At 34.3% G+C, this 27,922-nt stretch overlaps 1 protein-coding gene across 2 annotated transcripts in view; it reads right to left on the bottom strand.

Annotated features, from left to right (window-relative positions):
- Positions 1-3,972, bottom strand: part of LOC127811673 (COP9 signalosome complex subunit 6a-like) — a 35,009-nt gene extending 31,037 nt beyond the window's left edge. For both annotated transcript variants that reach the window (XR_008025772.1, XM_052351756.1), the window contains exons 1-3: positions 3,553-3,972; positions 3,101-3,189; positions 1,892-1,985 (exon numbers count right to left, since the gene is read on the bottom strand). Coding sequence is in view for 1 of the 2 variants with exons in the window: in XM_052351756.1 (XP_052207716.1) it covers positions 1,892-1,985; positions 3,101-3,189; positions 3,553-3,835 (466 nt within the window). In the remaining variant the exon portion in view is untranslated. The remainder of the gene's footprint in view (positions 1-1,891; positions 1,986-3,100; positions 3,190-3,552) is intronic.
- Between the last annotated feature and the right edge of the window lie 23,950 nt (positions 3,973-27,922).

Below are 27,922 nucleotides of genomic sequence, written 5' to 3' on the forward strand. Positions count from 1 at the left end.
ATCAGGCAATTCCAGATGCCAAGGCAGTTGCCGGAAAAATCAATGTGACACCATTGGGGGAGGTAACTGTTGACAATGAAACGGAGATATATGCCACAGCAATCGGAAAGCCAAAGATGTTGGAAAGGAAATGATTACAGCAGCCTTAAATTTTGAAGATCTGATATCTATTTCTCTTGAAGGAATAGACAATCCATCATCAGGACTGGAAGACGTCACTGAATTGCCTACACTAGATCAGGTAACTCAGACTGAAAAATCAGTTAATTGTGAGGAAACCTGCGCCATAATCACACTGAATAACCAATGGAGACTTCAAGTTTGGTTAGAGGTTGAAGGAGGATGCTGGCGTTTGGAACAAAATTATCACATTCAAATTCTCCAGCAGTACATTCATGATCTGGAACAGAGGAGGATGCAAAAGGAAAAATTGAAACAAGATGAACGGAGGATGGTGGAAGAGTTTTTTTCTGTTTGAAACAAGACTCTTGCTGTTTTTATTGTTCATGTTTCCGTTGGTGAGCTGTAGCGTCAAATCTGGTCTTAGCTTGATAATATGGTTGAAGTAAAAGAGAAGGAAAAGCAAAAGAAAAGGAAAGTAAGAGAAAAGAACAAGAAAAGGCGAAGGATAAACCAGATAGCAAAAACAGGAATTGGATAAAGGAACAGCAGCTCAGTGGTAATAAGTTTTTTGGGGAGAAGAAACCTCTCAAGGAGGGGGGATTGTCACAACCCAAGGGTATAGAAGTAATTGTTTCATACATGTATTATCTCCATTGTTGTACTTTAGGCTGCTGTAGAGTTGTACCTTCAGTTTACAGCCTAAAAATAGACTAAGGTAGTTAGAGAATGTATGTTTTTGATGAATGAATCGAATTCTGTTTCCCTCTCAAATTCTCTCTCCCTCTATTTCATCTGAAGTCTCCCCTTTTCTTCTGAATTCTCCCTCCTTTCTTCTGATTTCTCCCTCCCTATCTATTCTCTCACTCCCAATTTCCTCCATAATTCCATTCTAAACCGTAGGTAAACCCTGGGAGCATGACATGTAGCACCACAGCTCAATGCGCTGTCATAGAAGGAGTGGGACAAACCAGTAAACAGACATCCTAACTGTAATATTCACTGTCATCACTTGAAAAAGTTCTGTGAAAGCATTATTAGGGATGCAGAGCACAGATATGTAGAAATATTGATAGTTCCAGCATCTGAGAGCTGTAACAACTTTTGCTTCTCATAGTGACTTGTATTGTTATCTTCTTCTTCTTCTTCTTCTTTTTTCCTCCTTTTTCCTTCTTTTGATGCATAAAATGTAGAACTCCAGTAAGCAAAAAATCACCAAGGGGTTCCTATCCACCTACAAGTATAACAACTAAAGACCAAGTACCATTTAAACAAAAACATTCAAGAAATCCTACAATTTCCAGACAACTCAAAGGTGGATTAAAACACCCAACAGCCTACCATGCAAAAAATCAATAATCTTACCTAATATCTAACATAGGGGTATTATGCCTCAAAAAAGTGGCAAATTCAAATTCTATAGAACTAAAACTAAAAGAGCAGTCCCATCAGCACTAGTAACAAAATAAATAGGCAGTAAACATTGAAAACAGAAAGCTGTGCTGTTGACAAATTATAAATTCATAAGGATAACATGGTAGATTACAATAAATCATCACTTTTCATTTATACGCATTTCATAAATACAGAAGCTGCTAATGAAAATCTTGCACATACAAGAACAATCAGAAACCTTAATCTCACTAGGTGGAGTCGGCTATAATGAAAAGCTTGCAGATAAACAAGAAATAAAGATGCAATGAGATTGATTATGTAGCATCACTCAAAAGGTTACATATATAATATAAGGTAAAAAACAAAGATCACATACCGCTTTCATAGATAGTCACTGGCAGGTCCTTCTGTGCATGATTGATTGAAGGATTTAGAAGAACATAAACAGGGCTTTCATTAATATCCATCAACTGTTTCAGAATGGGCACTCATCAAATTTGTTTATAAATGCAAATATCCTCAGCACAAGGCAGTTTCAATACCCAAACTAATGCTAAAAGAAATACCCAGGAAACATCTAAAGGCACGAGATCATTGGAATATGAAAGTACAAGAGAATGATACACTTGTAAACAAACACATTTCTTTTTTTGCTTTTTTTTTTCTCAGCCAGCAAACAAGCACATTCCATTTATTAAAATAATCACTTAACTGTTTCTTGCAGAAGCTTCATTCAGAAATAAAAATATGATTGATATGGAATAATTGGATTCATTGTCTAGGTATCCATCGTAACCATTTAAGCATGCAACCATACAACTTGATGATAACTGTAAACTCAGCAAGGTCTTGACATTCTAGCTGATATATTGTTCATATAAGAATCTTGATCCAACCATTGATCAATTTTTATCTGTTTGCATCCAAATCACTGCCAGCTCTACTCCCCTAGTGCAGTGCACACAACAGAAATATAACATCAGACACAGTAGTTATGAGATGGAGAATATATTTAATGTAATTGTGATATGATGTGGTATTATGGTCCAATCATGTTTTACCATATGTGAAGATCACGAATACATGACAGTTGGTGGAGATAAACTTTACTATCTTTGTACTACACTTTAATAACTACAGTTATCTGAGAGAAGGTGTAACCATATTATTGGGGTGGTGCAAGATGAAAGGTTTACAATTCTGTCCATTCAAATTCTGTAATATTTTGATTGATTGATTTAAATTAACCCTTTTTTAGGATTGCGGGCATAGACCCATTGAAAGGCTGAAACACATTAATCTTTTTGTGTCCTCTTTCTCTTGATTTGTGAGTGATTTGTTTAATCTAATCCTAACAAGTGGTATTTGAGGTATACATAATTTTTGTTTAACCCGACCACAACAATTACTAGAGATTTGAGAGTGCTGAGTGTAAATTTGAATAGCAGATAAAAGCATAACAACACATGGATGCATATATCCGTAATACCATGACAGGCCATTGCAATTAAGAAGTACTATGTAAATCTGTAATGGCTCAGCATATGCTAGCATGCTTTAAGTTCAAGTGAGGATCAGAACTTACAGCTTTATGTATATGCATATCTGATTCTTGGGCTTCACTCCCAGTAGAGTACCATCCCAGTATATAGAAGTGGGGAAACACTTTCTTGTCTGCTCCAAATATTAACAGTATAAGTTCCAATTTCGAAGCAAACCACGGATAGCAGTATAAGAAATCCCTAGATTTGAAACTATGACTCCTCAGAGAAAATAGTGAAGAAAGGTAAGATGAATGTATTCGCATGTGCATTCTTTTTCGGATAATTAAATATTTAATCTGGATTTTGCTTTCTTTATCGTCTTTAATTTCCTTTCCTTTCCAATCAACAAATCCATGTTCCATAGATAGCCACCTACAATTTCAATTGCAATGCCAGGAGCAAGCCCTAGAGTCAGCTAAAGACACACATATGCAGGAATAACTAAATCTATAAACGTAAGAACAGGTGGAAAATGAAGTAATAAGGAACAGACAAAGATCTTGCTTCTTCTCGAGGAAGGCTCGATCGAGCGAGAGCGTGGCCGGGTCGTAAAGGAGCTCGAAACTGTTGAAGATTTCGACCGTCCGCCCCCTCTGGACGCCGATGACGCAGCCAAAGACCCGAGGCGGGGGCGAGGCGGGGCCTTCGCCGCCGTTGGCGGTGGCGGAGAGAGGCGGCTGCAACTGACACTTGACTCTCGTGTAGTGATCGGATATGTTGACGATTACCAGCGGGTGGAGCTTGAACGTCAGCCCGCTGCTTGACGACGACGCCATTCTCTCTCTCTCTCTCCCGTACCGACCGGAATTTCTTCCCACTGTTGGCTTGGTGGGGACTGGGGAGGGTTTCGGCTTCTTTACGCTAAGGCAGCGTTCGCAACTTCATAAAATTAGGGGCGATAGGGGTGAGGAAGAATCAAACCGCTTGAATGGGTCGGATTAGAGTGTCCTAATACCTAAATCATCGCAATTCCATAAAAGTAATACTAAATTTATATTTTAATAATTTTAAATACCGCCTAAAATAGTTTGATTTAAATTTTATATCATGTAAATTGTAAAATTAGATTTAAATTTTTATTTACTTGTAAAGTTATGAAATTTAATTAATTTAAAATCAAGTAATAAAATTACAATATAAGATAATAGATGCACATGATTTTTTATAAATACTTACTATTATTAATAAAATTAACCTTTTTAAAAATTAAAGTATCTTTGTGTATTAACACGTTTGTACATAATTAAATCATTTTTATTTATTTTTATTTTTCATGTACGTTAATAATTAATTATATTATATCTCAAAATTTAGTTATGACGTATGCATGTATTAATTAGCATTGTATTATATTTTTTTAAATTTCTAAACAATAGTTTAGCAATTAAAATAAATAATGATTTGATTATAGTTTTTAATATGGTCAAATTGCTATTAGTGGTTTCTTTTGAAAAATTCCTTTTCAAAGTGCTCAAACCAACCACTGTACACCCTTAAAGGGTAATTACGAGTCTTGATACACTAAGAAACGTAGGGACGTATTGAATAATATAATTAATTTGTTTTTTATTAAAAAAAATCTAATTTGATTTGTTTTTTTGTTATTTTCTCACCCAATTAACATTGAGTTGGGTTTAAATTATACAATTGAACAAATATACCTGAACCAACTTGACTAGGATAAAATTGGTTTTCTTTTCTAACTTCTATTCGTAAATAATACAAATGTGTATTTGATTGCAATGGTAGAATTTGAGTGGAAAGAAAATAAATTCTAAATAATTGAATTGTAGAGAAAATAAATTTCTGAAAATTGAAAGTTTAAATTATTTGATTGATATAATTTTCTACCTAGGAAATGATGTTATTTTCTATCTTTTAGTGTTTGATTAGTAATATTTTTCATAGAATTTGATCATTTTTTTGGCATTTCACATTTGATAGGCATTATTTTTCATAAAAAATGACACATTTTCATGGAATTCAATGATGAAAATGTATTGAAAAATATTAAATCTTGTAAAAAAAATTAAAATAATAATGTATTTTAAATTAATTAAATTATTTTCTCAAATAAATGAAACTAAAAAATTATTTTTTTTTGTTTTCCAATAAAATAATTTATATATAATTTTTTGCATATTCACTTTTTATATATTTATTTATTAATTATTAAATTTTTAACATATTCACTTTTTATACATATATTTATATTTATTAAATAATCTACAACCCCCGGCCTGCCCTTATCGCTCATCCCTAGTGGCTGCCCACCTGCATTTTTCAATTGTCAAGAAAATTCTATCTCATTTCTATGATTTAAAGAAAAATGCCCTCACGTGACCATTAATGAGAAAATGAGTTCCTTGAAAAAAAAAAATGGCTATCGAACAATGCAAAAGTTAGAAATTAGGTGAAAAAATTATCTTTTTCTTGAAAAATATTGGCTATCAAACATGGCCTAAGAGTAAATTGCATTAAGGCCACTTGGGGAGTGAGATATTTGTTAAAAAATCCCTTATATTTTAAAAATACTTTTAGGGATTTATATGGTGTATTTTGTTAGTACTTAAACTATAATTAAATTAAATTAAATAATAATTAAGTAAAAATAAAATAAAATTCGACCAAGTAAAATAAAAACTAAAATGATGAAAAACACGTATAAACTTATCATTTGCCCAAAGATTGTCAACGTCAACCCCAATCATCGTTGACAACCATAGAGAGGTAAAGTGGCAAGCGAGCAAAAGAGAGAAGGAGAAAAAGAAATCGCCTAGAACCCACAATCAACAATAGATTATAATTGGTGATTGTTAATGTGTAGTTCCCTCTTATTATTTTCTCTACTTCTTATCTTCTGTATCTGTAATGATTCGTAATTTTATCTAGAATAATTAAAGAAATAAAATAAATAAATAATAAATAAACAAAAAATATTATTTAAAATTAGAGGATTTTTTTTTTAAATCGGGTTTATAACAAGTATGGATGACTTGTCAAGTGTTTATCCCTGTTGAGTGGCAATTATTTTTAGATTGCAATAATTTATTTACTTTGAATTGATGAATATTAATATTAAATTAGGATTAAGAGATAGACAAAATTATTGGTCAAAATAGTAATTAAAAAATATCCAAATATTGGTATGTCGAAAAATAAAGGAAGAACACAAGAATTGGGATATATACACAAAGATATGTGTGTGTTACTAGGAAGAAAAATTTAAAAAAACTTTAATGGCCGAGGGCAGCCTACCACAAGGGCTTGCGCCTGGCCTTTTAGCAGCTTGCCGTTGCTAGCCGCTGTTGGTCTTTGGCTAGTAAGCAACTGCCAGGGCCAACTCTTGCTGGCCAGAGAAATTAGGGCATCACTTGGGTCCCCTCCCAAGTCACCTTTTAAAAAAAAAAAAATTAAGGGGAAATTAACAAAGCCAATAGTGCAATCTCAATAAGGGGTGCTCCTTCCATTCTTAATTTTTTTCAAGTAAGGGAGTGTGAGTTTGAAAATTGATAAATTTGAGAATTATTGTATCATTGCTCGTCAAAATAACGTGACTAACTCTTATGATATATTTGCTATCATGATTAGAAAATAGTCTAATTTCATTGTTGGGTTCCTAATGTTGTTTAAAATGTGAGAAACTCACTAGCTTGCTATTTTTAAGCTCCCAAATTCATCATAATAACTCATTTACCCTTATTTCATAACGCATAGAGCATTTATTGGAGATAATACCCGAGATTAGGGGGCACCATCTATAAAAGATTAGTATGTAAGACCTCAAGATGAGAATACCCATAGGTAAGGGCTACTCTCTTGCAAAGTTTAGGCACTCTTAGCCATAAAGACCTTTAAAATGTGAAGGATGTGATTGGTGAATGCATTTCATTATTTGTGTGTTTGGACTCATTGAGCTTTCAAAGTCCATGGTTGCATCTCCATCATTTCTAGATATTTGTGGAGAGATTGTGAACCCAAAGACTCATTAAAATTTTCAGTTTATATTATATAGTAGAGACATTTTGCTCCTTGTAGTTGCTATGTGATAATGTCTTTATGCTATTATTTTGGGCTTGGATGGGTTGTTATCAATTGATGATGTCTTAAATTATATTTTTATCATAAATTAGAGTGTATTGTTGAACTTTTGGTACAAGAAGCATGGGAAAACAATTTTTCTACAACGAATTTATATTTTTCTTATAAACCCCATCTAAATAGACCAAATTAAAGCATGGTTGTGCATCAATGTATGCCTATGAGTTCCAGGTAACTATGGACTGCACAAAAACTTTTAAGAATATTTCACGTGATGAAAATCTAGTTTTTCACAAATCTCACCTCATCGTCACTAGAATTTTGTAGAAAAATATATGCTAATTTGAATAATGACTATGCGGTGCAATTATTCAATCAAACTGATTGCTTTTAGCCTAACTTGGGAGGGCCAAATCCTTTTGGAATAAAATGAAATTTGAATATGTGATATTTCACTTAATAAGTTTTACAATGGAGTATGAATTGTCACAAAAGATTAATGTTTAGTCATTGAAATACTAAAAATATGGAAATATGTCACAACAATAACAAATAGTGAATAGTCAACTTCACAAAATTTGTTGATAGATTAAATGTAATATTCTCAAATTTTTGGAAATTATAGAAAAGAATAAATTAAATTAATTTAATTAATTTGTGAGGCGGTGCGCGTGTGCGTGGAGGCGAAGTAAAGCACAGGGACTTTTTCTCAAAAAAAATCTAAACAGAGTGAGAGTTGGAGAGGGAGAGCTCGGGAGAGAGCTTGAGAGCGAGCAGAGAGATAGGGAGATGGAAAGAAGGAGATCGAGATTGAGAAGGAGAGAGAGAGAGAGAGAGAGCTCAGCCGAGAGGGAGCGGCTGCCATGACCAGAAAGGAAGTTGCAGGCGGCCATGGCAGCCTAAGGCGGAGCTGCAGCGTGCGGTGATGGCGAACCGACCACATGTGGAGGCGGACTGCGTCCGGTGGCGCCCGGGGAAGATGGCTGCACTCCCACCCTGCAATTAAAACACAAAACAAAACACAATAAAAATTTTATATTTTTTTTTCTTTGTTTAGGTGAGAGGTTTATACTCGTCAGTGTACGAGTGCAGTTGTAGTCCAAATTTAAATTTATATTTTCTGAATGAGTCCAGGTCGTCCACTGAGAGATTTATTTATGGCAAAATAAAAAGAATGTCACACAAGCACACACGCATTTGGATAAATTGGCAACAAGGTTTTTTATGGTTTTTTAAACAACAGATTCTAGGAAATAAATTAAGGCAGTAATTGAAATAAATACTTTAAGTGAGAATATAAAATTGGATAGTACTTGAGTTAAGACAATTTCAGTGCCAACCCGTTGATTCCCAAATTTTAGCATAAAAGATTAGCAACATTAATTTAATTTCAGATATGAGGGTTTGTTATTAAATGCAATTAGAGATGATGATAGTTCTAGGTTAAGCAATCCCCATACATGATATGCGGGATTCTAATTTAAGCAACCACCATAAATTCAATTGCAATTAATACACAAAACAACTAAATTAATCATCCGGGTTTGGGTATGATAGCGTTTCCAGTTCTAGTAACTCTCATACATGGCATGAAAGCTCTAAGTTAGGCTTACGCTCCAATTCAAACCTAGTGATTTCTCAATAATTAAGATACACTCATACTGAAATTTAAATTAATGTTACTTATTTAAAGCGCAGCTTTCTTTGGGAATCATTGGCGTTGGACACTGTCCTTGCCTTAACCCAAGATTAGATTTAGCTACTCATTTCCATTTAAAAGTTAATTGACATGAATTTAAACGACGTAATTTAAATAACAGAATTTAAATGACAAGAAATTTTAAAGGCATAAATTAACCGGCCATTTAGGCGGTGGATAATTAAATAACAAGAATTAAAATTGCAGAAATTTAAAGGCATAAACTAACCGTCCATTTAGGCGGTGAATAATTAAATGACAAGAATTAAAATTGCAGAAATTTAAAGGCACAAATTAACCGGCCATTTAGGTGGTGAATAATAAAGTAATAATAAATGACATAAGAATTTAAAAGAAGAAAGGAAGGAAGTAAGATCACAAGAGATAATACTAAAGAAAATGGGAAATAACAAGAACAATTATCAAAGAGAGAATTATAAGGAAACAACTAAACTTTAATTCAAGAATAATAATCACACTTACAAATGCAATCAAGTGATCTATTTATAGGCCACAAGATGCAATACAAACCACACAATTTCAATTATTCAACTAGACATAATTATATCTAATGGGCACTCACACACTTAAAGTTAAATGGATTTTAGCTATAATACACACCTAATATTAAATGGATTTTAGCTAAAATACATACCTAATAAAGCATTCATAAAGTTAAATAGATTTTAGCTATAATATCCACCTAATAGTTAAATGGATTTTAGCTAAAAAACACACCTAATAAAGCTCTCACATAAAAAATAAAAATAGATTTCTATAAATTGGTTTTTAATCTCCATTAGGATTAAAAATAATCCTTGGGCCTTCTCCAAATAATATATTCCATGGGTTGCTCAAATTGGGTCTTAATTCTTCATGGGCTTGAATTCTTCATGGACTTTAATTTTTCATGGGCTTGATTTCTTCATGGACTTGAATTCTTCATGGGCTTGTTTTTTCCATGGGTTTGATTTCTTCATGGACTTGAATTCTTCATGGACTTTAAGTCTTCATGGGCTTGAATTCTTCATGCCTAAAAAAAAAAATAAAAATAATTTAATGTTATTAATAAATTATATATTATATATATGTATTACACATGGCACATATATATATATTATATTATATTATATATATATTACATGCATGCATATAATGATGTATATGTATTATATATAATTTTATATATTATTATTAAATTTTACTTTAAAATTTCATTTCATTCATTTTTCAATTTAAACTTGCATATAACCATAAAATATATATTAATATATAATTTAAACTATTTTTAAGATCAAAAGAAGGGTATAATTATAACAAAATTTTTATAAAATTAACCACTAATCATACCCCCAAACTTAAACATTGCTAGTCCCTTAGCAATCAGATTATACACCTGCCAAACTTTATTCACAATAACTGTATGAATGTAAAAATTTCAAATTCGAAACCGAAATGCATAAAATTAAATAAATAATTTAGCATTCTAAATCAGATTTTTGGTTAAAGGTCATACAATCTCAGGAATGGAAATTAGGATAACCAACACACAGACTTACTCCCTCGAAGTTTTGACTTCAAATCTTACTATGGATTTTCTCTCCAATAAAAAGGATTCCTCAAGTGTACACACAAGGGGGTGCACCGTTATGAGAGTAAATGCAGAACAAGTTCAAAATTCGGTGCCATCCCAAATACAAGGAACGTATTTTCATGAAAGAACAGGGAAATTGACATAGCTTCATGATTGGAATAATGCTCTAGACGAGTAACTTCTGAATTTAAACATGATTCTCTACTCCAAACTCGAATTCTGAGATCACATGATTTATAGCATAAAAAAGGACCAGACTGGGTTGTAATGGGGCTATAAGGTTAATACAGGTTGTAAAAGAAAAGGTAGAGTGTGCAAAGGGTGTGTTGGGATTTTTTTTTTTTTTTTTAGCATTTATTTTGAAACAGTTATGCTGAATAACTAAGAGAATTTGTCCCATTTTTTTCACTTTTTTTTTTCTTCTTTTTTTTTTCTTTTTTTTTCTTTTTCTTTTTAAATATGAAAATAGATAAACAGACTAATTCCCAAAATCACACCAGTTTGGATAAAATTCATATGGTTATGGGTTAAACAAGGGTAACGAAAGAAGTTGTACTACAAATGGCTCAAATGGGCTAACAAGAGGTTGATTTAAAGAAAAAAAATAGGCTCAAAATGAAAGAAATTGATCCCCCTATCATGCTTCTCAGTCATCTAATTCATAGTTTGAAACCAGTCAAATTCATCCGCTATCATACTAGACATTCAAAGTGAATTGATATTTTGAAGCCATTGAAAAGATAAGATAAACAAGAGAGCATATTTAGAGTAAGTGTTATTTCACTCAGAATTAACGGTTATTAGGCTCAAACACTTGCTTGGGTAATAGTCTTCACGTCTGTTGAGGGATCATACAATGTACTAATCAGCTAATTACTATTATCTTTGACTTTATGACCGAAAACCAATTTCTAAATTTTGAATCCCTGATGAATGTAAATTACTTATTCTCATGCATAAACGTTTTCAAATGAGAAATCAATGCATTCATGTTTCGTATTGCAAACTTAACCGGCTATCAGTGCATAACTTCAAAACTTTAGGAATAACGTTATTTAAAACACAATTTTTTTTTTAATAAGAGCAGATAAAGATAATCAATTCACACAAGACTACAAACTATCAATAGCAAACTCACAGTTAAATATGAACCAAATAATTCATAACTAAACCTTACACCCCCCAACTTGAATTGCAGTAATAAATTAGGGTTGTTAAGAATACCTGTAACTCCACAAGTCCATTTTGCTGTGAACTGCTAAAACTTAAACAACAAATGAGCACACCATATATATATATTTATATTTTCACACCAAAATAAAAATTTCATGCAAGTCATAAGATAAGCAAAATGCGTCTCAAGAGTACAAAAAGTACTCCTTACTCAGCCATCTTATCAAAGACTTTGCTAACAACATTCCACAGTTTTGTTTTGTTTTTTTTTTTTTTTTTAAAGAACACAACCAAGAAAAATTCTGTAAGTTGTACAATAACTAGATGCGTCTCAAGAGTACAAAAAGTACTCCTTACTCAGTCATCTTAATAAAAAGCATTTCTCACAGTGATAAATCTAAATTAATCGGACCCCTTTGGCGCTTGTTACTAATTGCCTTAGACCAGTCTATCCGAGGCTCATGAGGATCGTATTGTGGAACATAAGCATGTAATTTCTCTAGCAGCTTATCAATGGTGGATGCAGAAATGAGAATCTTTCTTGCTGAACGAGAAATGAACTGTTGGTCCACAGCCTGATCAAGAAAAGAGAGTAACCCATCGAAAAAATGGTTAACATTTAAAAGTCCAATAGGTTTGGTATGGAGATTACTCTTGGCCCAGGAGATTATACAAAAGATTTCTTCAAGTGTTCCAAAACCTCCTGGTAAAGCAATGAAGGCATCTGACTGATAAATCTTACAAGCCATGTGCTCAGACATAGAAGTCGTTTCTATAAGTTGACCGCGTGTAATCCCGAAAATATGTGGTTCAGCTAAAGGGATTGGCATTATACCTACCACAGATGAATTTCCAAGATGTACAGCTTGTGAAACATAACCATTCAATCCACGACTTCCCCCTCCATATACCAAATTAATTTTTTTCTCTCCTAATTTTTTACCAAGTTCGCTCGCTGCAAGTGCGTAACAAATATCGCTCCCAAGTTGAGAGCCACAAAGTACACATATGGTATTGATTCGACGAACTAACTGGCCTTCCATGTTTGTTTCTTTTGTATGTCCTGAAAAGAAGTTTGGCGATCAAAAGTAGCTATACAACAATTCAACAAGAAATAAAAACAAACAAAAATCATGCGTATGTATAAGTAGTTGTGATTGTGGCTCACATCTTCCTCTGGTTTTACGTCCAGAAATGGCTTAAACACTTTCTATGAAGTGGGGATAAGCTTCCCATCCAATTTTCTTATAGATTGGCAAACAGGGTCGTTTTTAGTCAGATTTCCAAGACTATAGCGTTGGTGGTCACTTCTGAACTGGGTCCATAAAGCAAGAAGTTCTCTTTGCACTATTCCACACGGATGAGTCTCAAGAGTCAATCGGATATCATCCAGAGACTCCTTACTCAGTCCATCCTTTATGAAACTAATTTTATCTTCTCGATTTATGGACGTAAACCCCACAGATTTGCATCGTGTGTTACAGGTCCATCGAGCACATTTGTAACAACCATTCACTCTTTTCGCTCTTCTTTTCTTCGCAAAACTACTCTTCCCTAAGCCTGGAAAATGCTTAAAACTAGGTGAAGTTTCACCAGTTAATCGAACTTTTGCTTCGATCAGCCAACGAATATCTTCAGAGATGTTATTAAGCATCAACAACCTAAGTCTTTCATACCTAGCAACATAAATTTTTTTTCAAATCATTATGCGGGAGAGATGGATAGTACTTGTGAATTTTTGAGAGATAAAGATCCATTTTTTTTTTTTTAATTATACTAAGAAAAAAAGTAAAGAACTATAAACTTTACAAAAGGGATGAGAGTACCTGATCGGAGAATAACACAAAGGAGAGAAGACTGAGCTCAAGAAGGGTAGCTTGCCTTATACAGATATGGAGTCTCTTATAGAGCAATGACCATCACTATTTTACACTCGGCTCGAGGCATGCCATAATTACAGGGTTATGCCTGGCGTCTCTTTTTCAACGCTTGGTGCCTCATTTTTCAACATTTGGCAGTGTGCCTTATCCTTTATAGGGCAGTGTGATTGCACTGCCCAAGAAAAGATAGCTACCACCAGCGTCAATTCTGTCTCTCTCAATTTAAATTTTTTTTTTTATTATTTTATTATTATTTTTTAAATTTTTTATTCTTATTATTATTATTATTATTATTTTTTTTTGATTTTTTTTTAATAAATGTTTTGTTTTAGGGGCCCAATAAAATCATACATACCACACAAGACAATATTATCGAGTCTAACAAAATTATTTGCACAATAGATCAGTTTCAAACACCAATAAAATCAAGTACACCTTACCCCCCAACTTAAATTGCGCATTGTCCTCAATCGACAATAAAAGGATAGAAGATAGGCATACCTGGTGGTCTTCAATGCATGAACTCGTATGCAAAAAAATTTTATTTAGACTGCACACAGAGAAACACTATTTGAATCAAAGTTAATTAAGTAATGCAGAAAATGAACAACTTATATATATAATTCTTTATTATTTTATTTTATTTTTTTCTTTATTTATTTATTTTTTTATTTATTTTTATTTTTTTTTCAGATCTATAAACATCCATTTAACCTAAATGGAAATGTGGTCTTTTAACGTCAGATTCCCAGACGATAGGAAACTTTCCCTACTCATCAGATGATGATGGATCATCTAAATCCACAACTCCTTCATTCTCCTCAATACTACCCTGGTATGGTTTCAACCTATGACCATTGACTGTTAGAAGCTGTCCTGACTCCGGATTTTCTATCTCAAATGCCCCATATCCTGAGATGGACTTGATTACAAAGGGGCCGACCCATCGAGACTTCAATTTTCCTGGGAATAGATGCAATCGAGAATCATACAAGAGTACCCGTTGCCCTACCTGAAAGCTTTTTCGAATGATGTGCCGATCATGTAACTCTTTCATGCGAACCTTGGCCAATCGTGCATTTTCAAATGCTTCATTCCGAATTTCCTCAAGTTCATTCAATTGGAGCTTCCTGGATAAGCCTGCTTCAGTTAGACTCTTGTTGATCTTATGAATTGCCCAATATGCTTTATGCTCAATTTCCACCGGCAGATGACAAGATTTACCGTATATTAGCCTATAGGGAGACATTCCCAAAATTGTTTTGTAAGCTGTCCTGTACGCCCAAAGAGCGTCTACTAGTCTTAAGGACCAATCCTTACGATTAGCAGCAACAGTCTTTTCCAATATGCGCTTAATCTCCCTATTGGCTAGCTCGGCTTGACCATTGGTTTGGGGATGGTATGGTGTTGCAACCTTATGCAGTACACCATATTTCTTCATTAATCCTGCCACAACTTTATTACAAAAATGGGAACCCCCATCACTGATGATTGCTCGTGGCATCCCAAATCGACTGAATATGTTTTCTTTCAAAAATTTCACGACAGTCCTATGGTCATTTGTTCTGGCCGGGATTGCTTCTACCCATTTGGACACATAGTCAACAGCAAGTAAGATATATTCATGACCAAATGAATTGACAAATGGGCCCATAAAATCCATACCCCAACAGTCAAAAACTTCTAACACTTGGATCGGATGTAATGGCATCATGTTTCTCCTTGACAGACTTCCTAACCTTTGACATCGATCACAATTTGAACAGAACTTGTACACATCCTTGAACAGTGTCGGCCAATAAAATCCACTCTGAAAAATTTTTGCAACTGTTTTCTTGACAGAAAAATGGCCTCCACATGCAAGAGTATGACTGAAATTGATGACACTTTGTTGCTCATGATCGGGTATGCATCTACGGATGATTTGGTCAGGACAATACTTGAAGAGGTAGGGCTCATCCCAAAAGAAGGTTCTAACTTTTCTGAAGAATTTATGCCTATCTTGCTTACTCCAATGGTCTGGGATCAGACCAGTTGCCAGGTAGTTCGCAATGTCGGCATACCAAGGGACAACAGATGATGCACGAATAACATTCACTTTAAACAGTTGCTCATCAGGGAAATTGTCATGAATTGGTTTATCAAATTGTGTGAGATCTTGACTTGGAATCCTTGACAAATGGTCAGCCACCACATTTTCTACTCCCTTCTTGTCTCTGATTTCAATGTTGAACTCTTGCAGGAGTAAGATCCATCGGAGCAGACGGGGTTTTGCATCTTGCTTTGTGAACAAATACTTCAGAGCAGCGTGATCAGTAAAAATGATCACTAGTGACCCTACGAGGTAAGATCGAAACTTGTCCAGGGCAAAGACAACTGCTAGTAACTCTTTCTCTGTAGTGGTGTAATTCTTTTGTGCCTCATTAAGAGTTTTGCTAGAATAATATATCACATGAGATTTCTTATCCTTCCTCTGCCCTAACACAGCTCCTACCGCGTAATCACTAGCATCGCACATAAGTTCAAACGGGAGGGACCAATCAGGGGACTGAATGATAGGTGCTGAAATGAGTGCATCTTTCAATTTATCAAAAGCATTTTGACAGGCAGGACTCCATTCAAACGGAACATCTTGAGACAACAAATGGCACAAGGGTCTTGTTATGGTGCTAAAGGAAGTAATGAATCTCCTATCAAACCCTGCATGTCCCAAAAAACTTCTGATGTCTTTCACATTCTTAGGGATGAGGAGTTTTTGAATTGTTTCAATTTTTGACCTGTCTACCTCCATCCCCCTAGATGAAACGATGTGCCCCAAGACTATGCCCTGTTTCACCATGAAGTGACATTTTTCCCAATTGAGTATCAGATTTGTTTCCTCACATCTTGCTAAAACCTTTTTCAGATTCTCCAAACAGGCCTCAAAGTTACTTCCATAAACAGAAAAGTCATCCATAAATACTTCAACAATCTGCTCAACCATTTCACTGAAAATGCTTATCATACACCTTTGAAAGGTGGCTGGAGCATTGCATAACCCAAATGGCATGCGCCTGTATGCAAATGTCCCAAATGGACATGTGAAAGTTGTATTCTCTTGATCTTCTAGTGCAATTTCTATCTGATTGTACCCTGAGTAGCCATCTAAGAAACAATAGTAGGCTTGGCCTGCTATTCTCTCCAGAACTTGATCCAAGAAAGGCAAAGGAAAATGATATTTCCTTGTCACAGAATTGAGCTTTCTATAATCAATGCACATACGCCATCCTGTCTGGATGCGCGTGGGAATCAGTTCATTGTTCTCATTTTTTACAACAGTGACTCCAGACTTTTTGGGTACTACCTGTGTTGGACTTACCCACTTAGAATCAGAGATTGGGTAAATCATTTCAGCATCCAATAGCTTAAGCACTTCTTTTCTGACAACTTCTTTCATGTTGGGATTTAATCTCCTTTGCATTTGCCTAACTGGTTTTGCTCCTTCTTCCAAGAATCTCTTATGAGTACAGATCAAAGGGCTAATACCTTGCAAATCTGAAATGGTCCATCCTAATGACTTCCTGTGTGCTTTTAGAACTTCTATCAGTTGTTGCTCTTGCTGAGGTGTCAAACTTGAAGAGATCACCACTGGGAATGCTTCCCCTTCTCCTAGAAAGACATACTTCAAATCACTGGGCAATGACTTTCTCTCAGGCATGGACTGATGGCTATCAGGAGCCATGAGCTTATTGTCCAAGTTCCTTAATGGCTCTAAACCAGGCATCCATGTAGGCTTCTCACTTTCTTTGCTTATGACTTCCACTTCTTTTATTTCTTCGAGATCTTGATTTCCTTCTTTGGGTCTTCTCATGAACTCTTCAAAACAGTCATTGGTCAGTGTTTGGATCAAGTCTACCTCCTCCACTTCACTCTCAGTGTCCTGATGTTTGGCTACCCTGAAGATATTCATTTCTACAGTCATGTTCCCAAAAGATAGCTTTAACACACCATTCCTACAGTTGATGATGGCATTTGATGTGGCAAGGAATGGTCGACCTAAGATGACTGGCACAGGAGGTTGAGGCCCCTGATGCGGCTGGGTGTCCAAAACGATGAAGTCCACTGGAAAGTAGAACTTATCGATTTGTACCAGAACATCCTCCACAATTCCTCGTGGAACTTTGACTGATCGATCAGCCAGCTGAAGGGTCACTCTAGTGGGTTTAAGCTCACCTAATCCCAACTGTTGATACACACTGTATGGCAACAAATTGACACTAGCTCCTAAATCCAAGAGTGCCCGATCAACCTTTTGACTTCCTGTGATGCATGTAATGGTTGGACAGCCTGGATCTTTGTATTTGGGAGGAGTTTTCAATTGGAGAATGGCGCTGACTTGTTCAGTCAAGAATGCCTTTTCATGCACATTTGTTTTCCTTTTGACAGTGCACGGATCTTTCAAAAACTTTGCATATGAAGGTGTTTGTTTGATTGCATCCAACAGTGGGATGTTGATTCTCACTTGCTTAAACACTTCATATATATCTGCATTTTGTTGCTCTTTTTTCAAATGATTCAACCTTTGTGGAAAAGGTGGTTTGGGCCTGTATTGAATTTCTTTCTCATCTTCTTTTTGTTTTTCATTTTTTTCATTTTTTTCGTTTTTCTCATTTTTCTCATTTTTTTCATTTTTTTCCACGGTGGATTCATGATCTTTTGGTTCTTTTTCTTCATCAACATGTTGGTTTATCCTAGGATCAGTTGGTTTCTCAATTATTCTTCCACTTCTTAGGGCAGTCACTGCTTGCACTTGTTCATGAGTGTTGGTTTCACTATTTGAAGTTTCTACCTGGTTGGTTTGCCTAATTGGGTTAGGATTAGTTTGGGATGGAAACCTCCCGGGTTCTCTCACACTCAATGTTTGTGTTATCTTGGTCAACTGGCTCCTAATGTCTTCTATGGCTCTGTTTGTTTGGTCTTGATTTTTGACAAGCTGAGCAACCTGATTATTGATACCTGTTTGACTTTGGATGAACTGGTGCAAGGTATCTTCCAAAGATCTCCTATGAGGAGGTTGGTAAGTATTGGATGAAGAACCTTGATTTTGTTGGAAGGTATGTTGTTGTGTAGGGAAGGGAGGTTGAAAATGATTTCCAGAATCATTTCTCCAAGAAAAATTGGGGTGATTTCTATTATTGGGATGGTATGAATTGTAGTTCTGATTATTCCCATAATAGGCTCTACTCTGATTTTGATTTTGCCTCCCCTCAAAGTTGTGTGAATGATTGTTATTAGTCTGCCCATACAATACCTCCTTGAAAGCAGGTAGGGTAGGACATTCTTCAGTTGAATGATCTGTTGCATCACACACAGCACACTTTACTTCCACTTGATTAACAGATTGCACCTTTTTGGGTTGCATGTTTTCAACTTTCTTTGTTAAAGCAGTTAGTCTTGCATTTAAATCGTCACTCTCATTCAGTTGGTATCTCCCTCTAGGTTGTGGATTTTCTCTTGAATCAAGAGCAGATGTTGGACCAACTTCCCAGTTCCTTGTATTCTCAGCCAATGTGTCAAAGAAGTGGAAAGCTTCTTCTGGAGTCTTCTCATAGAATTCTCCATTGCACATTGTAGAAACTAGCATTTTCAATTGGGGAGTGAGTGAATCATGAAAGAAACTGACCACTCTCCATTGCTCAAAAGCATGGTGCGGACAAGTGTGAAGAAGGTCTTTAAACCTTTCCCACGCTTGCGCAAAATTCTCATTTGGTTTACAGGCAAAGTTCATGATTTGTCTTTGAAGAGTAGCAGTTCTGTTGGCAGGGAAGTATTTTTTTAAGAAAGTTGTTTGCATTTCTCTCCAAGTTCCTATAGATCTAGGTGGAAGAGTGCTTAACCATATTTTTGCCTTATCTTTCAGTGAGAATGGAAAGAGTTTTAATCTTATGACATCCTCATTTGCTGTATGGTCCATGCAAGTGCTACATACTTCCTCAAATTCTTTCATATGAGTATATGGATTTTCAGAATCCATGCCATGAAAAGTTGGCAACAATTGGATTGTGCCAGGTTTGAAGTTAAACCTATGATGATTGATGGGAAGAATAATGCATGAGGGGGTTGTCTGCCTAGGAGGATGAAGATACTCCCTAAGGGGTCTGATCATCTCCTGATCAATGGGATCAGGGTCACCGTGGTCACTACCACGTGCAGACATGTTCTGTGGAAGTGGCATGTTCTCATTGTGTTGAGACATGAGTGACTGATTTTCTACAGTTTTACCTGACCTAAGTATCATACACTATGCAAAAATAAAGTAAAAAGAAACAGAGTTACCGAATTTATCAGGAGATGCTTCTTCTTATATTTTTTTTTTTCCTTTTTATTTTTGCCTCAATCTCCCCGGCAACGGCGCCAAAATTTGGCTGCACTCCCACCCTGCAATTAAAACACAAAACAAAACACAATAAAAATTTTATATTTTTTTTTCTTTGTTTAGGTGAGAGGTTTATACTCGTCAGTGTACGAGTGCAGTTGTAGTCCAAATTTAAATTTATATTTTCTGAATGAGTCCAGATCGTCCACTGAGATATTTATTTATGGCAAAATAAAAAGAATGTCACACAAGCACACACGCATTTGGATAAATTGGCAACAAGGTTTTTTATGGTTTTTTAAACAACAGATTCTAGGAAATAAATTAAGGCAGTAATTGAAATAAATACTTTAAGTGAGAATATAAAATTGGATAGTACTTGAGTTAAGACAATTTCAGTGCCAACCCGTTGATTCCCAAATTTTAGCATAAAAGATTAGCAACATTAATTTAATTTCAGATATGAGGGTTTGTTATTAAATGCAATTAGAGATGATGATAGTTCTAGGTTAAGCAATCCCCATACATGATATGCGGGATTCTAATTTAAGCAACCACCATAAATTCAATTGCAATTAATACACAAAACAACTAAATTAATCATCCGGGTTTGGGTATGATAGCGTTTCCAGTTCTAGTAACTCTCATACATGGCATGAAAGCTCTAAGTTAGGCTTACGCTCCAATTCAAACCTAGTGATTTCTCAATAATTAAGATACACTCATACTGAAATTTAAATTAATGTTACTTATTTAAAGCGCAGCTTTCTTTGGGAATCATTGGCGTTGGACACTGTCCTTGCCTTAACCCAAGATTAGATTTAGCTACTCATTTCCATTTAAAAGTTAATTGACATGAATTTAAACGACGTAATTTAAATAACAGAATTTAAATGACAAGAAATTTTAAAGGCATAAACTAACCGGCCATTTAGGCGGTGGATAATTAAATAACAAGAATTAAAATTGCAGAAATTTAAAGGCATAAACTAACCGTCCATTTAGGCGGTGAATAATTAAATGACAAGAATTAAAATTGCAGAAATTTAAAGGCACAAATTAACCGGCCATTTAGGTGGTGAATAATAAAGTAATAATAAATGACATAAGAATTTAAAAGAAGAAAGGAAGTAAGTAAGATCACAAGAGATAATACTAAAGAAAAGGGGAAAGAACAAGAACAATTATCAAAGAGAGAATTATAAGGAAACAACTAAACTTTAATTCAAGAATAATAATCACACTTACAAATGCAATCAAGTGATCTATTTATAGGCCACAAGATGCAATACAAACCACACAATTTCAATTATTCAACTAGACATAATTATATCTAATGGGCACTCACACACTTAAAGTTAAATGGATTTTAGCTATAATACACACCTAATATTAAATGGATTTTAGCTAAAATACATACCTAATAAAGCATTCATAAAGTTAAATGGATTTTAGCTATAATATCCACCTAATAGTTAAATGGATTTTAGCTAAAAAACACACCTAATAAAGCTCTCACATAAAAAATAAAAATAGATTTCTATAAATTGGTTTTTAATCTTCATTAGGATTAAAAATAATCCTTGGGCCTTCTCCAAATAATATCTTCCATGGGTTGCTCAAATTGGGTCTTAATTCTTCATGGGCTTGAATTCTTCATGAACTTTAATTTTTCATGGGTTTGATTTCTTCATGGACTTGAATTTTTCATGGGCTTGATTTCTTCATGGACTTGAATTCTTCATGGACTTTAAGTCTTCATGGGCTTGAATTCTTCATGCCTAAAAAAAAAAAAAAAAATTAATGTTATTAATAAATTATATATTATATATATGTATTACACATGGCACATATATATATTATATTATATTATATATATATTACATGCATGCATATAATGATGTATATGTATTATATATAATTTTATATATTATTATTATTATTATTAAATTTTACTTTAAAATTTCATTTCATTCATTTTTCAATTTAAACTTGCATATAACCATAAAATATATATTAATATCTAATTTAAACTATTTTTAAGATCACAAGAGAGGGATAACATCGAAACATCCATAAACACTCCGTGTATTAACACATATTCACATCCATTCATGACATCATAACACAAGTTCTAAGCTTTCATTACATACAAAACCCCAAACCATGACCACAACAATATATATATATATATAGGCCATCAAAATATAAGAGAGTGACAAGTTCTCTATAACACGGCAAATACTTCTAATAACCTTGTCTTTCAGTAGTCCCTATACACAGCTAAGTCTCTGGAGATCCACCTTTGCTAGGCTCGCCTTCAGCCTTACCTTTACCTTTTCCTGGAATGGTGTAAGTAGCGAGAGAATGAGCCACAAGGCCCAGCAAGTCCACGTATAACCAATAAAAGGTAGGATAAGATTCATAACACTGACAGAATCAGATAAGATGAGACAATAACAAATAACTTACCTGTTATGAGAGAATTAATAAGAGAATAACTAACAACCCTTGCCTATTAATACTTACCTTACACATGACATCTCATATCATAACCCAAACCCATACCATGGTTATACTATATCACATTCCTAAATCACTCATACTTGCATTAACACGACACCATCACACGAACAAAGGAAGCGATACATGTCCCAGTGCACACACAACGACATAGCCCTTGGGCCCCCCATGACCTAGCTCAACCCTATGCCTTTAAATACATATGAAAAATACGCTAGCTCTTGGGGCCTGATAGCTCACTCCAGGTTAACGCCTGAGGACGATCAGCTCCACCCAAGATCTCCATACCTAACCATTCACATTTGGGGCCAGACCGCTCGACTCCAGGCTAACACGTGAGGCCAGTCAGCTCCACCCAAGTTTGACACTCGGGCTAAACAGCTCAACTCCAGGCTAACACCTGAGACCGGTCAGCTCCACCCAAGGTCTACACCAAGCTTATGCTTGAGTCATTGAGGCCAGATAGCTCAACACCTAGGGACATGCTCCCATATGCACACCTCCCTAGAGGCCAATCAGCTCCACTCAGAGCCCCGATCCACCCATATAGCATATCCAAATTATCATATGCAAGTAAGCTTATAATATTCTACTACATTACTCAATTTGTGAACCCTCAACTCATGCGTGACCCATACACGAGAATGCCCAATAATCCCCCAAGAGCACCTAACCATGCATAGGGATTATGAGGGAATCATCCCAACTTGGCTTCTCCTACATCCCAACTCACATAGTGACCTGCCAATGAACGCATAATAATTTCCAAGAACAACTGGACATGGTGTGGATCCAAGAGGCAACCATTTAAAACTTGGTTAAGTATGCAATCAACCCCCGGATCCCATAAAAACTTCCATTTAACCTGAAACTCGAGTATCGAAATGCCAAGAAATGCTCATTATCACTCGAGACCATGAATGCATGATATGCAGCCAAAATATGCATCTCAACCATCTTTCATAATATCCATTCACAAGCCCCTAAATCTCAAACCAAGAAATGCCATGGATCGTGGATTAGCTCCCAATCCTAGTGGTATAACTTTAAACACTAGGTATACCCTTAAAATATTATCCAAATAATACCCATAATATATCAAATCAAAGCCTATCGAGTCTATTTTATGAATCTTCAAACTGTTTGTCAATCGGATATCTACACAAAAAGTTATGACCAAAATAGTATAGGGTGCGCAGTATAGTCTACCGCGGGAGTCGACTTTCGACACCTGGGAGTCGACTCTCGAGGCAAAGTCGACTGCCACTTGCCCAGAGTCGACCTAGCCGAGAACCCTTCATGCAAAGTCGACTCCTAACACCCCAGAGTTGACTGTTGAACCTCCAGAACCCAAAAATGATGAACAAAACACCCCCAAACTCCTCCAACTCTCCCAAAACTCAAATCTAAAGCCAAAATACACCATTCCCAAACAAATATAGGGTGGAACAAACCCTATTGAAGTCTCAAAATAATTCCAACCAGCACACTCAAGAATTTAGGGAGATTTACAAAGATCTTTACATAGATCTCAACCAAAAGCATGAAACACAATAATCCTCAAAACATCAAGACTTAAAGATTTAAAAGAGGAGTAGAACTTGTCTTTATCAAGTTATCTCTTTGATTAGTTCTTGAAGAACCACCAAGAGATAAGGGTTCACAACCTACCTTCAATAACAAGAATAAGCTAAGAGAGGAATGAGAAGATGAAAATTAACTAAAATCTTGCATCAACCTCTTTTAGCACTTTGATCATCCAAAAAGAAGAAGGAGAGTTGGAGCCCTAGCTTTCCCCTTTCTCAATCTCACGGCTCCCTCTCTCAATTTCCTTCTCTCTCCCAATTCCTTTTTATACTTATAACATAATATCATATATATATATATGCACTAATAACCCTCTCATTTATTTTAATAAATCATTTCCCTTACATATATTTATGCACACTTAAACTAAAGTTCATTTTACAATATTTCTAATACTCATATTCCATAAAATACTTATTACATACCTTGCAAAGTCGTGGATCTCATTTCTATTAGAATTAATCATTTGATCTTTTCCACATTCTCTTTACTTGGGTTGCATTACCTACAAATAACACATATAATGCCTCAAAGTCATTACTCAATTAATTAAATATTATTTTTCCAAATTAATATAATCCAATCGAGTAACAGGTCGTTACAATCTTAACTTAGTTAGGGTTTGAGTAAGGGAGTTAGTAACGGAGAGAGTTTCTAAGTAAAAAATATAAACCATCATAATCTTTAAAAATATTTTTAAATCACGTGGAGTCTCCCAATAAATGACCCAAATGATAGGGGATTTTGGATGCAATTTACCAATACTATAATTTAAAATCTAGCTATTATTTATTTTATGAGTAAATTTCACACATCACCTTTCAGGTTTGATTAAAATACACTAACCTTCATTGTGTTTTTAAAAATAGCATGCATATTTATTGCCATTAACAAATCAAGAAAATTGATTATTTTGTCTTTATATTTAAGACATTTTTTTGCTTTTATTTCTTTTATTTATCCATTTGTTTCTCTCTATTTTCTTTCATCTTCTATATCTTATTTCTCTACTATGTCTCATGTTGTTAACTACTATTTATTTTCTTCATTACCATTTTTCTCTCTTCTCCATATCCTATACTCTCTCACATTGACAACCAACAAATATGGGATTCCATTGCCATTAGGGTTTAAGCCACATAGCCATGGTTATTTTTTCACAGGTTGATGTCCAAAGATTGATAGTGAGATTATTCTTCTTATTTCTTAGCTAGGAAGATTGAAATTTATCTCTATCTCTTTATTATAGGTTTGAAGGTAAACTTGGGTGGTCAGTGCCTCAGTAATAGTTTTTAGCATTTTCTTTTTTATTTTTTACAATTAAAAATGGGCAGGAAAAGAATTTGACAACTGTTTTGTTATAATATATATATATATATATAGATAACAATGGAAAAAAGGCATTTTGAGAATTAAAAAAATAAGTGTTTTAGAGGGTAAGTGAATCACATTTATAAAAGTTAAGGCAGATGCATGTTATTTTCAAAAGTACATGAGAGGTTCATGCATTTAAGTCAAACATTGGTTGTAAGGTGTGAAATGTAATCTTTTTTTTATTGGGTAAATTTCACGCAATACTCCTCATATTTGGCCAAAACAAACCAATCACATGTTTTTAGAAATATCACTAATCTCCTTATTGACCATGCAAATTAACTATTTTGCCATATGTTCAAAATCATTCTAATTTCTATCTTTCTTTCCTTTTCTATCTCTTTATATTATCATTGTAACATTCTGAAATTTTAAAATAAATAATAATTATTAATTTTGGTGTTTGAAGTCATTGTGGTATATTTAAGGAATTAATAGAAAATGTTTATTTATGTTATTTTGAGAAAATGGGTAAATAAGGTAATTAATAATTCTTGTATTTATGAAGACTATTGGTTAATTGTGAGTTTAAAGAAAATATTAAATTATTTGGAGATTTAAAGAAAAATAATAATTTATATTGTTTTGAGGAAATAGAAAATTAAGGGTAATTAATTTATTTATTTAGAAATATTTATGGAAATAATAAAGGATTAAAATAAATTAATTTGGGTGAATTTTTAAAAGTTCAAGTGTAAGATAAATTATTTAAGGGGTGTGTGTAATTAATGAAAACTATTGGTGTTAAAGTGTAAATTCCAAAAATGACCAAGAGTCATTTTAAATTTAATGTGCTGTGTAGATCATAATGAAGGAATGGCTATAGCAGGCAGTTGCACGCGTGAAAGGGCATGAGGCAGGTCGTGGGTTCGAGCACCGCAGGTGCGGGTACTCGCGCGTTGGGGGAAGAAGAAAAAATTTTGGGCAAAAGAGGGCGGACAAAACGACGCTATTTTGGGGCACCAGTACTGACCCCTTGGCGCAGCCACGTGGAGCGCGCTGGCACGTTCGTGCTGCAACTTCACGCCTCTTCTAGTTTTTCACGAATTTTAAGAGTAAAGCTATGGGTACGCCCTCGGCTATCGAAAGAATTTTAAAATAATTTTTACATTATTTTTTAAATTTTACAAGGCCCAAGAAATGTACCTGCCCCCATTCTCTCCCCTCTCCCAAGCCATCTTCTCTCTCCCTGCTACCCGCCCAAACCCAAAACCCAAAGCCATCTACTTCCTCATTCATTTAGTGTCTCTCTATCTTTCTCTCACGCCAATTTTCACACTCTCTCTCTCTCCCCCATACTCTCTCTTTCTCAAATGCACCACTCCCTTTTTCTCTCAAATCGTAGGCCCTCCTTACCTAACGATCGCTGCGAGCACCGCCGTCGCTCTCTCCGGTCATGAGTAGCATTTGTTGTCTGTCGCCCCCTGCTGCTAGCACCGCCTCACCCGATCACCCCCACCATCAGCCACAAACGGCCGTCGCCCACCCCTCACCCCACCCCACACACACAACACCTTTGGCACTGCCATCGTCCCCTGCCAGAAGTTGGATTTGAATTAGATTAACAGAAGAAAAATAATTTATTAATTGTTCAGTTGTTTTTCAAATTAAGTTTTGATTTTTTAGTTAAGTTTTAAGATTTGTATTTTTTGTTTTAAATTGAATAAACCAATTTGATAGAAATCTATAATTATTTTTTGAATTAGTTTTGTTACCCTAACAAGCGATATTGATTTTTTTAAATTTTGATTACGTGTTTTCAGTTTAATTTTTTAATAAAATAATTTAATTTATGGTTAAAATTTTCGTCGATCACTATTCAATTTATTCAATAATCATGTGATTGGCTTCTCTCAATTTTAAGACTAAGTCCACACTATTGTTTTGGAACTTACTATACTTGTAAAAATAAGCAAAATTTGATTTAAAAGATCAAATTAATTATTAAATTTAAAATTTAATGATTAATAAAATACTTAAATCTCAAAAAATTACATCTTTACAAAGACTAATGGAACTAGTAAAGGACTAAAATTATGAGTCGGTGTGAAACTGATAAAGGATCAAAATTATATAGTTGGATGATCAGATGTTATTTTTTTGAATAATTTTAACCAATTGATAATATATATATATATATATATTACAAACAAAGTTCAAACTCCATACAAAATTGTAATATCCTAGCATTTTAAGAATAATATTAATTAATTTTGTATTTAAAATATTTTTAACATCAATTAGAGATTATAATTGAAAAAAAATTAATAGGTTTAGAGTTAGTGGGTTAAATTGAAAAAATAAAGACTAAGTAAATAGGCTTAGAGTTAGTGAGCTAAATTAAAAAAATAAAAACTAAGTAAATGGGCTTAGAGTTAGTGGGCTAAGTTGAAAAAAATAAAAGTCTAAGTAAATGGACTAATTAGTAGGTTAAGAAAATAGATTTAAAATTAATGAATTAAATAAAAGAATAATCTATTTAGAATAATATTTAGTGAAAAATAATTAAGGTGACAAAATAATTAAAGATAGTGAGTGAAATAATTGAGAAATGTTTGAAACAAAGTAGGGTGTGGACAAATAATTAAATATTATGAGTGAGATTTAGTGAAAAATAATTAAGAAAGATGACAAGAT

Source organism: Diospyros lotus, chromosome 10 (assembly GCF_014633365.1).
Source record: "Diospyros lotus cultivar Yz01 chromosome 10, ASM1463336v1, whole genome shotgun sequence".
Lineage (NCBI taxonomy): Eukaryota > Viridiplantae > Streptophyta > Magnoliopsida > Ericales > Ebenaceae > Diospyros > Diospyros lotus.